Source organism: Falco biarmicus, chromosome 5 (assembly GCF_023638135.1).
Source record: "Falco biarmicus isolate bFalBia1 chromosome 5, bFalBia1.pri, whole genome shotgun sequence".
Taxonomy (NCBI): Eukaryota; Metazoa; Chordata; class Aves; order Falconiformes; family Falconidae; genus Falco; species Falco biarmicus.
This window is the reverse complement of record NC_079292.1, coordinates 38,690,393-38,708,049: the sequence shown is the minus strand read 5'-3', so window position 1 is coordinate 38,708,049 and position 17,657 is coordinate 38,690,393. Positions and strand designations below refer to the sequence as shown.

The 17,657-nt window shown below is 39.8% G+C and overlaps 1 protein-coding gene across 2 annotated transcripts in view; it reads right to left on the bottom strand.

Moving 5' to 3' along the window:
• Positions 1 to 17,657, bottom strand: part of TAFA2 (TAFA chemokine like family member 2) — a 192,004-nt gene that overhangs the window by 41,069 nt on the left and 133,278 nt on the right. For both annotated transcript variants that reach the window (XR_008822257.1, XM_056341638.1), the window contains exon 2: positions 15,053 to 15,159. Coding sequence is in view for 1 of the 2 variants with exons in the window: in XM_056341638.1 (XP_056197613.1) it covers positions 15,053 to 15,158 (106 nt within the window). In the remaining variant the exon portion in view is untranslated. The remainder of the gene's footprint in view (positions 1 to 15,052; positions 15,160 to 17,657) is intronic.

The window sequence follows — 17,657 nt, the reverse complement described above, 5'->3', positions numbered from 1 at the left end:
AGCTTTCTTTAAACAATGAACTTTATCCTGCAAAGAAAAAACAAATTAAAACCTAGAGGACTCGGGCAGACTTCCTGAATTTAAACCGCATCACTGATTTATTTTCTTGTTGTAGACAATTCGCTTTAATAAAGGGACAGAGAAATAGTCTGAAGCTTATAGATCACACTCCATAGCTGTAAAATAACTTTTCCACATTTTTCTCCAGGTTGTCTGCAAGAAAGAAATCTCATGTGTCCCATCTATCTCCTCCTTAATTATTCATTTTTACTAGGCATGAACCTAGGAGTTTCGTCCATAAAATAAATAAAGTACAAAATAAATGCCAAACATAAAAACTTCATTAAAAACTATTGAAATTGTTACCCCCTAGCGATCATTGTTATGAAAAATAGAGTGATATTTTATAGTCTAGCACTCCTCTCCTACAATGACTCTATTAGGATAAGCCATAATTTGGCATTTTCTCATAATTTTAGTGTGGGTCATAATGCTGCTTACGTGCAGACTGTTGTATTCCTAGTGCCCAGCAGAAGAGCAAATTAGTTTATAATCACTTCTACAGATCTGTTTGGACAAAAGAACAGAAGAACAGATTTTTAGGAGAGCTTTTCTGGCAGCTAAGATCAGTCTGATAAGGGATTATTTTACTTTTTTTTTTTTTCATACACCACTGCTTAGTGTGATAGTTTTAAATGTGAGTTCTTAACAGGATTTACTGTATATCCAAGTTAAAAAATGCTCATTAGACTAAATCATATTTGAAAACAGAAGCAAGAACTACTCTTGAGAAAGGTAATTGCTTCAGCAAATTCATTACTTTAAAGTACTTTCAGTATTTAATGTCAATAGTACTGAACAGACTAGCATTGTTTTTTTCAGAAACATGAAAAAATAATGACTGTAAAATGTCATCTGTGATGAAAAAAACCACATGAACTGCAAAAAATAAGAGTATGATTTCCACATGCCATTCAGATTATTTTAATTTTTATTTGCTCTGACTTTCAGAAAAAACGTAAACTTCCTAATACCAATAAAATTAACAGAAAATGTTGTTAATCTATTAATGGAGGTCTTAGTCCAAAACAATTAAAATAAAATAATTTTGTGTTTTGCTATTTTCAAAAATAGCTCATTGATTCTGAAAATTTTTGGGGTACTTCTATAACTAAGGAACAGTCATTCTAGAATATGGCATTTTTACAGGCAATAATATGCAATGGTCCTTTCTGGTATTTATTTTTTAAAAGAAAATTAAAAATTAAACCTGTTTCAGATTTGTGAGGTACAGTATTCCTGACCCCTCTCTAGTAGCTAAGCTCTTCAGTCATTTTCATCTATACAAGCTGTTTTTCACTGTAAACACAGGACAATGTAATGACAGTAATGCTGTGACAGGAGGGTGGGTAATACGCACTGTCCTTAAACCACTAAGCAGAAAACGCATCAAATGATGCAGGGCATAAACTCAAAAGTCAAGAAAGGCATGAGATAAGACTGGTGAGCACTGTCCTTGCACTGTTGTAATGAAGAATCTCCTAAATCCCCACGTTTTAGCTGTTTACATCCCATCCCATCCCATCTCCTTCCCTAATATTAGGCAGAGGGCCTGACTGCACTTAATTCCCGCAATCCCCAAAGAGCAGTTTCCAAGACTGTTGTGCCAGCGAAGAGTAAAGAAGCCTTTGTGCTCATCTAAATTATACTATGAACAGGAGTGGCTAAGTAGGATGAAAAGTTAATGCTTTTCTCAGGTGTTTCCAGGGTGCCCTTTGTGTTCCGCAACCCAGCTTCCTAGTATACCATGTATTGTTATGACAACGGACAAAATATGCAAAATATTAATTATTTACTTGTCATAAATGAGATTTTCTGGGTTTCCCCATATTCTGAGAATGTAACCATAGGCATAGAAACTTTTTTTTTTTTATTCTCTTAAGGTGTTTTTGAACCAAAACTAGAAGAAGAGAGATTTACACAGCCTTCATATGCACAGCATGCAGCGGTGTAACAAGATGGCACAATATTACTCTTCCTCCTTCCTTATTTAAACTTATATCTTCTCTCAGATACAGTTATATTTGCTCTTAACATCTCTGGCAGATGTTCTGGGATGAATGATGCAATTAAGAATCCAAAATTCCCATTTCTTCCAGATGCTTATTTTCTCGGTATTCACTCACTGGAAATATACTTACTTTCCACTCTGCGGTGTCTAGCAGTTAGCACACCTTTTTGGGTTGCATTTCACAAAATTTCCACAGTTAATCTGACACATGCCAATGCATCTTAGATGAAAGTTCAGCACCAGTAAACTTTTTTCTTATCAGTAGTAAATTTACATAACATAACTGAGCAAAGTTTTAAATAAGTATTTTACTTTTAAAATCTTTTCATTTTCTTGTTCATATGTACAATACTTTCTGCTGTCACCTTTTGAAAACTTAACTTTGGTTTTCCTTAGTGTTCCAGTTCCTTGGAGGAATCTAATGATGATTTCAGTCTTTTCCACGATTCATTGTCTTCACTGAGACTGGATTACAGGCTTAACCACTTCATCCTTGCTCCCCTCTCATCAGACACATACGTAGTCTTGGGTTCAGATCCTGGATCCAGAACATTTCTGACCTTCCCAGCAAGTCAGCCAGTCTCCTTATAAGCCCTAGCTCTCCTCTCAGACATGGTCCTGGAGGACAGGCCCAGCTGAAGCAATTCTAAGAACTTCCACCTAAAAATGCAATGGCACAACGCATCCAAGATTTGTGTTGGTCTTAACAGAACAGTTTTCTCAAGCATATCCTTTCTGCAGCTCTGCATTCACCCAGAATAACCCACGTATTCAGCTTTATATCTCAGTCATTCAAGGACACTTGATACTGAAGCTAGAATAATTTTGCAGAAAGAATTCTAAGTCTACTGCATTTACTTGAGAACAATTTGAGTACAAGAGTTATACAAATCTATGGGGAAAAAAAGAACAAGACAGACTTGGCAGCTCCTGCCTCAGCCTCCTCATCACTGCAGACAGAATTCTTGCTCAACCTGGTAAAAGAGCGCTGCACAAAGCAGACTGCTCTTTTATGATTTTCCTGCTTTCTGCCTTCTAAACCCTCAAGCCAGCCTCCATTCTCCAGTATGCCATGGCTTTGCTCCCGTCTGTGTGGAGAAGCGGGGTTTTCTTGGTCACAGTTAAATGGTACTTTCACACTTTAATGGAAAGGTCAATATTTCTGCATTATCCCTCTGCAAAACTCCATATTTTAGTTCAACTATGAGAAACACAGCAGACATCAAATCCACGTTTTACAACCAAATCTTTTTTAACACAACAGAATGATATTTGCAGAACAATATACAGATATAAATGACTCTGTCACGGACCAAATTTCACTGGCTTCTGAATTGCAACATGAGACTTCATTTGAACAGCAGAAATAAAATAAGACCTTTACAATTTTATTTGGACATTATGACCACGATACAGGAGAAGAATTATTAGGCAGATAAAACAATATCCAAACAGTCCTCCTGCTAAGAGACTTTCCAAAAATTCCAGAAGGTTTCCAATAGGCTGCAAACTCCTTGGTATATGAATTCAGGGAAGTATTCACACCTACACAGAAAGGCTGAGTTCCCACTTTGTGATAGGAATGAGCTCTGAAGGGTGTTTTGGAGTACTTAAGAGAGATACCTGAAACTGGATGTTGTGGACAATTTCCTGAGTTTTCAGTTAGGTTTGAAAAGCACGTAGTATTTTGTGAAGCTCCCATAAATAAATTATAATCATCTAAAAAAAACCTGAAATGGTCCACGTAAGCTATTTCATCAGTGATGACCTTGCCTTTTTCTCTTTCATCCAAGCCTCTCCTCATATCTCTGTGTGCACGTGCATGCACACATGCATGTGTACAGATGCAAGCTTCACTTCTTTGGAGCTGTTAGAATCATAGAATAGGATCATAGGGTCATTTAGGCTGGAATCATTTAGGCCTTTAAGATCATTTAAGTACAACTTTTAATCCATGTTCTGGTTTCAGCTGGGATAGAGTTAATTTTCTTCTTAGTAGCAGGTGCAGTGCTGTATTTTGGATTTCGTGTGGGAACAATGTTGATAGCACACGGGTTTGGTTGCTGCTGGGTAATGTGTATACTAAGTCAAGGGCTTTTCAGTTCCTTAGGCCCTGACAGCAAAATGGCTGGAGGAGCACAGGGAAACGGGGAGGGGACACAGCCAGGACAGCTGATCCGAACTGGCCAAAGTGATATTCTATACCATATGACGCCATGCTGGTATATAAGCTGGAGGAAGAAGAAGGGGGGGGGGGGGGGGGGGGGACGCGTGACGGGATGGGGGACGGGACGGGGGGACGGACATGTGGCATTATGGTGTTTGTCTTCCCAAGTGAACGTTACACATGATGGAGCCCTGCTCTCCTGGGGATGGCCAAACACCTGCCTGCCCATGGGAAGTGGTGAATGAATTCCTTGTTTTGCCTTGCCTGCATGCACAGCTTTTGCTTTACCCATTGAACTGTCTTTATCTCGACCCACAAGTTCTCCCACTTTTACTCTTCCAGTCCTCTCCCTCATCCCACTGTGGGGGGAGTGAGCGAGTGCATGGTGCTTAGTCACTGGCCCGAGGTTAAACAATGACAATCTGGGACTGCCAAGTCCAGCACTAAACCATGTCCCTAAGCACCACATCTACACATTTTTTAAACATCTCCAGGCATGCTGATTTCACCACCTCCCTGGGCAGCCTGTGACAATGCTTGGCCACCCCTTTCACTGAAGATTTTTTTTCCTAATATCCAATCTAAACCTCCCGTGGCACAACTTGAGGCCATTTCCTCTTGTCCTGTCGCTTGTTACTTGGGAGAAGGGACCGACCCCCACCTGCCTACAGCCTCCTGTCAGGCAGCTGTAGAGAGCGGTAAGGTCCTCCCTGAGTCTCCTCCTCTCAAGACCAAACAACCCCAGTTCCCTCAGCCGCCCCTCATCAGACTTGTGCTCCAGAGCCTTCACCAGCCTCATTGCCCGTCTCTGGACATGCTCCAACACCTCGATGTCCCTCCTGGAGTGAGGGGCCCAAAACTGAGCCCATCACCAGTACAGGGGGATGACCACTGCCCTTGTCCTGCTGGCCACACTGTTTCAGATACAAGCCAGGATGCTACTGGCCTTCTTGGCCATCTGGGCACACTGCTGGCTTGTGTTCAGCCAGCTGTCAGCCAGCACCCTCTGGTTTTTGCAGCTTAGGCTCAGATCAGTTCCCTTACCTTCTGAAAAGATGAGACCTGTTTACAAATTTACATCGAGTCCTTTATGGTTGGCCTCCATGATCTTAAGGTTTTTTTCCAACCTAAATGATTCTATGAGTCTATGATTCAAAACCTACTACAGTGAAAGACTGCCCCAATAAGCCTTAAAATGGCAAATCCCCCTCAGCCTCCCAAAGTAGAGAAATAAAACTTTTTGTTCAGAAAGGAACTTTACAGATTGCAACCCAAAACACAGGAAGGATTTTTCTGCTGCTATTCCCCAGAATAGCTGACTGTTTCTGAATGTTTCCTTGCCACTTGTATGACTAAAGAACAGCTGTTCTAAAATATGACATTGTACAAGCAATTACTTAACACCGCTATAGAGTAAATTCAGTGAAGAGTATCAAGAGAGAAGGGCATAGTCTTTAGACATTACCAGCAGAAAATTAATGCAGATGAAAGTCAGATTAACATATCCCCTGAATGCTGCTGTAATAATCTCCACACGGGATGTCATTTTCCAGGCACAAACCTCCCAATGTGAATATGTGAACTCCCCTGAGCAGGATAATGGAGGTGTGCAGTAGATACCATACAGGGCAGTCATCACTGCATGTATGGAATGTATGTAGTATGTATGGAATGTATATTGGAAAGCCTGAGGGGCAGTGCAGAAAACCTTTAAGACTAGCACTGGGATACATGGCCTCCATACCTGAAACCAGATCTAGACTTTGAAGACAGAATTGGCCCTAATCATGCCATTACAGTCATTTTACATATCTGGATACTGTTAAGGATCATACTGTTAATTATAATGTGATGTTGACCCTATAAAAATGGCACAATCTCAACATGTTGAATTTGGGAAAACATAATGAAAGGGAAACTGTAAAGTATTCAGATTATCTTTTCAATTATATTTTTGTTTGATAGTCCCAGATATTAATAAAATTTTATGAGTGTTTCTCTGAGGAAAAAGGAAAAAACAAACTTGTCATACCAGTAAAGAAAAATCTGCTGGGTTTCTCCAGGATTCCAGGTCACTAAACAGTCTTTCTCCTCCTCCCTGATCACAGCTGCATCTAACATCCATTGCTTTCCTTTTCTACTCTAAGGAAAAGTTTATTTCAGATGTTATCTATCACATAATATACATTAAGGCAAATGAAAAGTTCAGAATATAACTGTAAGCCTAGAAAATAATATTTTAAATCTGGAAATGCTAACAAAAATATACTACTATACGCTACATTAATTGAGCACTTAAGAAGTTAATGAAACAACAAGGAAAATTCTGAACACCAGATCCAAGAGAGTGGTACTATTAAACCAAGGGTATTTGAATAAAGACAACCATCTAGGGGGGCTAACTGTTTCTTTCATACTATTTTTATGGGTTTAGTCAAAACTGTGGCATGCAAATGTAAGCACTGTTTTCCTAGGTATAAGGACAAAGGAATCTAGCAAACTGCATTACTTAGTTTACATAACAAATCAGCAGGACTAATTTGAAACCAAAAATATAAAACTGGAAAAGTAGATCTGATTCCAGTATTAGGAAAATGTCAACATTTACTCATGATAGGAAAAAGTAACAGCAGGGCAAGCATATTATCAGTGTTTTTTCAGCCCTAACATCTTACAATATTTTCCTAACAAAAAAGCAAAGGAAAGCTTAATCTTCCAAAACAGAAATTAGCTAAAAAAACAGCTGATCAGTGAGCCAGCTATCTAAAGGAAGATAACACTAATAAATAAAAGGGTTGAAAATGTTAAGAAGTTTGGCATTTCAAGCTGTAAAATCAACTATGTAACTTCTACAAGAAAATAATCTTTTGTGCAGTCATCTCCTTACCACTGCAACACAAGTTCTGAATGTATCTAAGGAAAAGATCCTGGGTACTCATTCATGGAAAGTTAATAAAAATTTGACATTAGGATGACAAGATCAGGCCCAAAATAAAGAACTACTAACCACTTCCCTTTTTATGTGTCTTAAAAAAACATCAAGAAACCATACTTGCCAAATACAAACAGAAATATTTTGAAGTGATCAATGTAAAGGAAAACGCATAGTATCTCATTACGACTTCCCAACTTCTTACTCCATGGCTGCCTCAAGGACAGACAAGTTCCATCACCAAGGCGGCAGCGGGAATGGGGGCAAAAATGAAGGCAGCCATTTGCTGTGATGGAGCTGGCAGCACAGGGAAGAAACAGGCATAACTTTGCTATTGCCATGATTTTGGCACCCATGTCCCAGTGAAGCATCAGAACTATTGGCGTATTGGCAATCAGAGAAAATTATTTTCCATTATACCCTGGCAGAAGGCCAAGGAATGTTATCTACTGAATTCTAACAGATATTGTATTAGCATTTTAGATTGCAGTGACAGATACCAATATGAAAGTGTTCAACTGAGTGTTCTATTTTATCTTCAAGCAAATAGCAATTTTGGGATCAAGTTCTGATCCTGATATAACTGAAACTTCCAACTAATGCCCAAGCTAGATAAGAATATCTCATATCTTTCTTTCCCGTGCCTGCTAAAATAACTATCATCTTCCTTTGTTTCTATATTTAAACATTGATTACACTCAGAATTAAATTAGTGAAAGCTGCACACAAAGCATTCTCATTTAAGAGAATCTATCTCTGGGACAAACTTCCATAGTAGATAAGATTATCCATGTTTGAGACATTGAGCATATATGACAAAAGTTTGCTGAAGCAGGATTGACAGATTGACAATAGACAAGTGGATGCCTCCATCTCATATTTTGACCGATCCCACTAACATCTTCCAGCCTCACCTGGTAGCTCCTAAGACCTCCCTCTTATGTATATATGGTATCCACATACCTCCCTCTGTGTGCTTGAAAATTCCCTCATCTAAATATTACACAGTTTTCTCCTACCTAATTCCAGTAGTAAAGAACCTGGGAACATGCAGAGCAACTCTTAATAGACTTTGACAGGCCCACACAACCAGAAGGTGCATGCTGAACACATACAATTTGCCCAGAGGGCCAGATCTCTCACCAAATGTTACGGTACAGGCATTTCAAAAAAGCACAAACTGAGGAAAAAATGGCACTGCTCCTGCTTACCCTTTATATTAAAGCCCGCATCATAGAACTGGGATATCTGCATTTGGTACCCTCTTCAGCTCAAAGAGGTTCAAACCACTTACCTCATGTCCCCAAAGAATGCCATTACCTCCCATAGGACTTCTTTAGGAAGGAAAGAGAACAAGAGGGAGCGTGTGGCTGTCTAGTGGTTACTTAGCTGGAAGGAGGGTTGTCTTTTTACTGGTTTCTGTCCCCTGCACTAAATGTACTTACTGCTTTTAAAATTGAATACAAACACCCTCTCTTTCTGCATTATGAGCGCTGTCTTCTACACAGTGTAAAATCCTCAACAGAAAGGACAAAAAGTATATTGGAACTAAAAACACTGTAACTTCATGACGAAGGCAATTCTACAGGAAGACAAAGGTTTGAATACTTCAGAGGTCTTACATGTATCAGTTATCTAGACACTGAGACTCCAAACACTAGGAATGTAGATCTCAAAGACCAAAATGACAGGCAACCCCCTTATTTTCCTGAATAAAGTAAACTAGACAGCATTATTTAGCTGCAATATGTTGTAGGTATTTACCCAAGCTTCTGAACATTGTTGTTGGTAACTTGCACAGTCTAAATGCAGTCACAAGACACCACAGTAAAGGACTTGCACAGTTCTTCACCAGCTCTTCTGAATGATTGCAGCCTCTAGTGTGATTCTCAGCAGTGCAGTTACATATATTCTGCGGTGTTCCAGCTGATATAATGTTCAAGAATTTTTAATACGATTTTTCATACCAAATGCAATGAGACCGAAGTCAGCCAGAGGTCTGTAGTAGACCATTTCTTACAAAGTACCTTAAAACTTCAGCAAGACTAGTAATTCAAAGTCATTTATTATAAACTAGACACAGACATATTTTAAAACAGAGAAAACTCAGCGGTGCTAAGTAAAGCCGAACAGAAATAAAAGAGCCTATAAACAAATCTGCCCTTGGCAGGACGGATTCTTCTTTCCGAGTCTGCCCTCAGACCAGAACCCCTCAACACAGTCACATCTGGCTCCTTAAGTCCCTTCCTTTCCATCACCTCAAAAGGCTATCTGTTTGTCTCTTCAGCAGTCTTGTCAGTTGTCCCCCAGACTTTGCTCCTGCTGTAAGCTTCCTGCAAGCCAGCCTCTTTCCTTTTCTACCTGACCACCCACGTGCTCTGGAGGCTTTCTCCCAGCCTAATCAAGACAGTTCCATTTGGTCTACAGCAAGCAGTCAGCACAAGAAAAACAATGTCTTAACCCTCAGTGCTCAGAAGCATCTCCACTTAGGCTTGCCTTTAGTAAACTTCAAGGTACATTTACCCACATCCATAATATATGATATTTCTGATAATAAAGCTTTGTCCTAGGAGTCCAGGGATTACAAACCAGTACAGACATCTGAACATGGAGTCATACATATAGCAATAGAGTTACACACAGGCAACTGGGTGAATTTCAGTTAGTGGACAGCTGTAAGAAGAAAGTTTGGCTAGGAGAAAATCTATCCAAGGATCAGAGGATCAACAGTATCTGTAAGGCACAATACACAGCGCTGTTTGGAAAGCATTGCACCATCATGTCTCAAGTCCCTCGAACTTCCCTAATGATACAAAAGAACCACAAATATGACATAAATCACTTATTAAGCCATCTAAACAGCTGTCCTAACTCACCAGTGAATTTCACCCTTTGTGCATGAAACAGGCATGAGGGCATCGAGGCAATGCACATAGGCCATTACCATGGCTTTTAACAAAGTGCTATATTATCTCTCCTCAGAACAAATCAATTCCACAGCCCAAGGGTCAGGCAGAGCCAGAAGCCTCTCACATGCTGATTCAGTGCAGCGTTAGCATTACTGCACTTGCTAAGAGAGCCCTGCTGAGTGCTAGAAAACCAAAGAACAAACTTGTACCACCCTGTCTGTCTGCAAGGGCCACATACTCACTCTCCCGAACCGGGCACGCTACTGCCCATACTGGCCTACAGTATCACACTTGATTAAATTTGTTCATTACAATGAGATTTCTTCCCCTAAAAATAGTTCACATTCTCAAAGATACATGGGACGCGTGTTAAACTATACTGAGCCCTGTTCAGGGCTTGCCATCTTTTGGTTCATTTTCCTGATAGAAAACATGACAAATCTTGACCTAAGACTTAAAGATCTTCCAGAGCAAACAGGAACAATGAGATATACAAAGAAAATAAGATACCTGTGGACAATGATTACAATTAAGCTGCATTTCTAACTGTTTCACAAAGAGTTAAAATCTCCAGACTGTTCCTTAGGCTTTCCAGGACTGTTCCGCACATTTTATTTGTACTCTTTTCACAAAACAAAAGGAAAGAGACCTGGTGAATTGGGAAGAGGATGACCACTATCAAAAGTCCAGCCATGGATATAAACACATCAGCTCCACCTGAAAGCATGCCACTGCTGCCACTGGGTTTCTTGCTTCTCATAGTCGTACCCATTCCCAAACTCCAGGCACATGCATAGCACAGGCTACATCCACATCACAGCGTGGGTGCCAGCAGTGCTGCTGCCCCAGCAAGGCAGTTGAGAAAGGCAGACTCTTCTGGGAAGGGTGATCTAACTAGCAGCTTTAGAGGCTCAGCGGCTCCTCCACTCATCTGGGCTTCAGAGCTGCTACTCCGCTGCCAGGAGAAACCAAGATTTATTTTCTCCTTGTGAATAGCAAGATGTGCCCTCAGTAGTGCAAATTGACAGACAAGTAGGCGCAGCAGTTCCTCATTACAAACAATAAAGGGTTTAGTTTGTTTTAACTATATGATAGGCATCAATGAAAAAGTTCAGCTTCTGCGTGAAATTTTTAAAATTAAAATAAACTATCATGCCTTTTCATCTAGTATGTCCCAAAATACTCAACTACTTTGTTTATCTACATGGAGTGGTTTATGGTTCCATAACAAATTCCTTCTGGCAAGCAAGCATTCATGATTACCCATATTTTTAAACAACTTTTTATTTTCTCCAGGGATTTAAAATTAATATAAAGTTTATTGTTTTGTATTTTGAGGAATGTTAAACTATGCTCAGATTCAAAAGCACCCTTAATTTATTTAGATTATCTTATTGCATTGTCAATGTAAAAAAGAACTTAATAATTGCAAAAAGCTCACAGAAACCCAAATTTGGAAAGAGGTTTTTTTTAATGGTAAAATGTGTCTCACAGTAGCCTGCTATCTACAGAGGAGTGCTTGTAAGGGGCTGTCAGTGTATTTCTTTCCCAAAAGGACTAGTTCAACACTTAAAACCTTAAACATGGGCCGTGATACAGTGGTCACACAATCAATTCATGTTGCTTGTGACAGAAATAGCAAACAGGCAGTGATGCTGAACTGATGCCTGCCTGCCGTATCTGTCAGTGAACACTGTATGTTTGCATAGGTTTATTTGTTTTCCAAGTGCGAGCAATAAGTAGGAGGATCAGGATCGGTCATATAATAAAATACCCTTATGGATTTCTATCAGCCACCCTAAAGGTGTATCAGTTTTTAGACTTATAACCTTGACAACATCCTTTTGCAGACTGATAATGCCACTCTCGTCTTCTCACACATAGCTAACTGCAGCATAAAGGGATCTGGTTCTGCGGGCCGATTCACAGGTGCCTGTGCTCAGGTACAGCACACATCACCATAGTATCAGGGTCCCAAGTAAAATGAAAAAGCAGAGTTGCTGTTTCTTTCCAGAAGACAGGCTAAAAGGAATGTAAGTATGTGCATACCCAGGAACTACACAGGAGAACTCAATCCTGTGTGTGGCAAAAAAGTGAGCTTTGTGTGTTGTTTTAAACAGTGTGAGTGCCTACCTCTTTTAGCTCTTGGACTTTTTGTCTGGACTGATGAAACCTTAACAATCATTGAAGATAAATGGAGCAAAAGTGTCTTCTAAACCAGTCTTCTCAAGAGAAAGGACAGACCTGGTGCCCATACACCTGACGCTGAAAAGCTGTAATGTGAAATTTCAGTTTGTATCCCTGGTGGCTGCTCAACCGGACCTCAGAGCCTGCTTCCCCATGCCCTGCCTCCGCCTCTGGTTTTCTTGCTGCTGACTTGGGATTTCTCATTTGTGCCGTATCCCCAAAACAAGCACAATGAGCCTAGAGACGGCTTGTCAGAGTCAGCTGTTTATAACCCCATGGAAGCCTGTCTGGAAAGCAGAATGCTCATTAAACAATTTTTCACAAATTGATGATCTTTCCTTCTTTTTCTTTTCTTTTACAATAGCCCTCTGAAAAAGAGGTGGGTTTAAGAGTTGGTGCAACTGACGCATAATATGACTAAGTCAATACAAAAGTAAAGATTTTTTTTAAATGTAGGTTATCGATTTTTGAAATTGTAGGGGCTCCTTCAAAGTCATTAGGGATTTTCATGTCAATATATTAGTAAGGACTTCTATAAATTAAGATTAATGATGCTAGGGATAATTATCACTGAAGAAACTCGCACATTTCTCAGTGTTTGGAAACTCCATGCAAAGGTGAAGTGTCAAATTCTCCTTGCATGTATCTTAGCTCAGTTTCTGCTATTAGAGCAGGGGGAAGATTTTCTGTGATACAATGAGAAATTAAACTCCCAGTATCTTGGAAATCAATGGTAGTTGAGCTGCATAACTCTGATTTGTACTTTGTAAAATAATCCCCCATATACAGTGAGTGCACCTGATCTGCAGACCTACCAAATCCACAAGCCAAAATCCTTCTGAATATTATTTCTTTCCAAAAGAATCTAAAGGTAAAATAGCTGTTTTTCGAAATTAAATGCTCAATTCAGCTTATTATTATTTTTGTTCCCTGCAAGACTTCTTCATATATTTTGCTAAAGGCATGAAAAGTGACAAATTAAAGAAAAGAAAAATTAAAGCTTTTTGTTAACTTGCAGGAATGTAAAAAATAATCCCTACAGTTGATAATCTGATTTTGCAGGGGGACTCGTGTGCATATTTCTTTTATCTAAAACCATCAAATTCATTATTTCTCAAGTTATTTCTGCTCTAAGGCTGGGGCTCAAATGCCAGGTACTGTCCAGATAATTAATGGTATAGCTCTGCTGGGGTTTCCTTTTCATGAATATACCTGGAAAGTTAAAATTGGTGGAGGATTGTTTCATTTTCAGTTATGAACCACTGATTCCCCAAATAGTGCTTAGAACTATAATTTGTTTCTGTGGAATACTTAGTGACAGGTTTTTACCCATGAGTTTTTCAAAAAGAGTACAAGCATACTTTTACAAAGTTGGAATTCGATTGAGGCAAACACAGCTTGACCAGCCCTTGTGGATGGAATCAAAATGGTCTGGAGATGAGCTTTCTGATTTTTAAAGAAAGATAATCAAAGACAAAAGAATTATGAATCTAGGCTAGAATATCTTGGCTCTTCTCCAATAGACAACTAAACTGGCAAGCCACAGCACAAGTCCATATTCTGGTTCAGAGGGGGAACAAAGGCAGAGCAAAGAGTGTCAGCATGATTCCTGCCTGGCACGATATCCGTCTTTGGTGGCCTGCAGGACCACATCAGAATCTGTTTTTTCTGCAGCCAAATCGCAACTCACAAAAGACTTTGCAGAAAGTGTTTCTGCATCCTGAAGTCCTAATCAGTGAGGTATTTTGAAGCAAGATATCTTCACACAGCAGAAAAATATCTAGCAGCTAGATATATAAAATACCTGCTCATGAAATCCTATCAGAGGAGAAGTTATAAAATGTACACGAACATCGATGAACTGAGGGGTGTTCTTGGAATCCTTCCCCAGTATTTAACTCCTTAGCTCTCAGTAATGTTCATCTCTCACCATTACTTTACCCAAGTTGTTAAGAGTTTATTCTGATCTTAAATAAGTGGATAAAGAGCCAACACAGACCATATGCAGATGAGACATGGACTTCAAAATCATATTATACTGCAGATCACATTTTAAGTTACATTAGCCTATAAGAAGGTATTAATACATGAATCTAGAGAGCTTGTTCCTTGCGTTAGGGGTTTACAGAAACACACGCACGATAAAAAACCTTTCTACAAGCTTTAATAAACCATCACAGCTTCTGCTGGTGTGTATACATTTTAAGGGCTGGAATGACCAAGAGGAAACAGATTTAACATTGTCACAAGCTATAACTGGTCCAGGGTTAGGAATGAAGCACAGAAGACAAACAACACTGTGAAGAAACAGTCTTTTTTTTGGTGATGAAACAATCACATTCAGCACACATTACCCATGAAGTTAGCCTTGACAGGCAACTGCACACACTAGCAGCATATGTGTTACTAAAAATTGTTTCTTTCTAAGGTTCCTTACAGGAATTCATTTGTAGCACACCTGCTATATGATAACTAAGCAGTATTTATTATTTGATTTTTTTTTACTTTAACATCTTTTTTATAGTACCATAATTGCAAATATTATAATACCGTAATTACAAAATTACCTAAAATCAGAGAATGCTGAAAACGTGACTGAAAAATTCTCACAAAATTAATGAAAGTCTATCCATTTAAAACTCTCCATCTTTGGTACTGATTAGTGGACCAATACCAGGAGACACAAATATGCATAAGGAAAAAGGTTGCATAGACTGGACACTCCTGAATTTGTTGACAGAGGCCACAGATATGACAGTGTAGTAGAACAGAGCAGAATTTCTCACCTTTATGATGATTTGCTCCAGATGCTAATTTCCCCCACAGCGTTACAACAAATATTATTATTAGCAGTTTTCCTTTTGTTGCCTTCTGTAAGTATCTCTTATTCATCCTGAAAACAAAAATACACAAAATTAAGTGTTTTATATATTAAGACTTCTTTAAAAAACATTTTTCAACTTAATTTAAGGAGAATTCAGGATGTTTTTATAAGTGTCTGACTGACAACTCTTAAGCCTTAAATTCTGCTTAGCTGTGAATGAGGTACATCATATAGAATATCAGTATAACCTCCCTCCCTGGTTCAGCAGCATTTCTCCACCCTGGTCAGTACCAGGAGAACTGAACACCTCCACTTACCACATTTCTCTCAAGGCACACAAACAGCGCTCATAACCACAGCAGCTTCCAAAGCTGGCAAGAAGGATGAATCCACGCAGCTGTTCAGCAGGTTTTGATGAACAGAGCAGTTCCACTAGTGTGTCTGGGGTCAGTCATGGTCAGTGTGGTTCTATCTGACTGTATAGTGGAGTTTTTAACTTTTGGGATTGCAACTCTTTTTGGATTGCGCCCATGAGTCATAAGGTGGTAATTGATTTGAATAGACCTCCAGCACATGTACCAACCTTCCCACAGGGAAATGCTCTTAGGAGGGCATGAATGGTTTGGAAACATGGACTCAAACAGGGCAGATTCACTAGTCTCTTTCCTGTCTATCTTCGGGTAATGAAAAGATTTGATTTACTGCACCAAAGGAAATTGCACACACCTACCCTCATCTTGCTCAGTGATGTTTTCACTGTGACAGCAAGGCACCGTGGTGGTTCAAGCACAAGGTAACACATTTCTCAGCAACCACCTCCAAAGACAAAATACCCCTCCACCTGCCAAAAAGACAAGTTGAGGAATGTAGGCTCTACTGCTTAAGGATTACAGTTGTGCAGAGAGTAGCAAGAGGTATAATAATGAAACCTTCTCTCACTTTTCATTCTCTGTAGAAGAGGCCTAGATAGCTGGCTAAGAAACAGCTCTGCACGATGGTCATGTTTCTGCTGATAGGTCAATAGGACAATGATGCCTATTTCAAATCACTTATACTAGAAAAGCTGCAAATTTGATCACTTGAACAAAATTACTGCTATTTTGTAGTGCCTGGAAGTACGGTGCCTTTCTGAGTAGAAAAAACTGCATCACTTCAGTACGGTTGCACATTTGTCTCCTTTTATGTTCGTAGGAAGCCCAAAGGAATTTAGGAGCGTGTCTTTTGCTCTGTTCATGTACAACACTATCTTGGGCAACCACAACTCTATGAAAGGCAGACAGCTCTATACAGAATTAACCAATAGCCTGTTCAAAGTCCCAAACCTCTTTCCATTTCTTCAAAGCAACTCCTTTCCTCTGAGCAAATTGCTTTCGAGCAGAACACCACAAGCTGATAAGGCAACCCCCCAACGCGCCCCCCCCCCCCCCCAATCCCACAACTCCACTCATGATTTTCAGACCTGTAACCAGACTACTTCCCGCAAAACTGCCAATCTTGCTCTCCAGGAGATTGATGAGATCTTGTTAGCGCTTGTAGGTTTCCACACCAGGCTCTGTGTAACAAATCACTATGACCCAAATTAAGAACCCACTGAGAAGCGTACCAGACCCTTTTAAACCTGAATTCAAAGCACAGAACTCGGCGTCCTTTGATGGAAGTCACATATCTACAGTGTGTTTCCCAGAGGTTCAGATATCATATTTATCAGGGGGAAAGAGAGAGAAGTAGGCAAGTGCTACATCTAGGATGGTGGATGTGCCCCTGAAAGCCTGACTGATTAATAATCACAGTGGAGGTCACAGTGTGCTGTGAACCTCACCAAGTTCTGCCTTCTTGCACTGATTCCAGTGCCTTTGGAGTGTAAACTGCAAATTCATCATCAGCTCCAGGTTTACGAAGCACTCAAAGCTAAAGGGAAGTACATTATTTGTCACTGTAAATAAGAACAAAAAAATGAAACTGGAATGCACATTCAGCGTATGCTCTTTCACAGCTATCTCTGAACAGAATATGAATTGACTCTTTCACTCCTGGATTCTCACACTGCACCTGTTATGATGCTCGTGCCAAGTCATCCCTCATTAAAATCAGATCTTTCTTCCTCACCTACCCATCACTGCTCGAAACCCAGTGATACTTGCACCATTAAGCAAAGTTGAATCTATTGCAGTTCCTTCCTGTATTCTGCTGATGTCAGATTCACTCGCTGTGCCACAAGGCTGGCAGCAAATGCACAGCAGAAAATGCAAATACGTAAGGAAAAACAGTAGCAGTGGGGAGAAAGAGAGAAAACCAACCTATCTGCCTGTGAACAGCAGCCCCTCAGGGTAGGTGGCAGACTGAAGATACAAACCTCTGCCCACAGCCCAGCACACCAAAGAGGAATAAGCCAGCACTGACTAAAGAAGAGACTGTTGTGCAAAGTAAAGGAAGGGTTTCAGCTTTGACACAGAAAATCTGGGCTCAATGCCATTGCCAGGTTTTCCAATCATGAGAAAACAATACACCACTTCTGTACCACAAGCCTATTACACTATTCTGCATTACTTATTTGTGGTATTCACCTT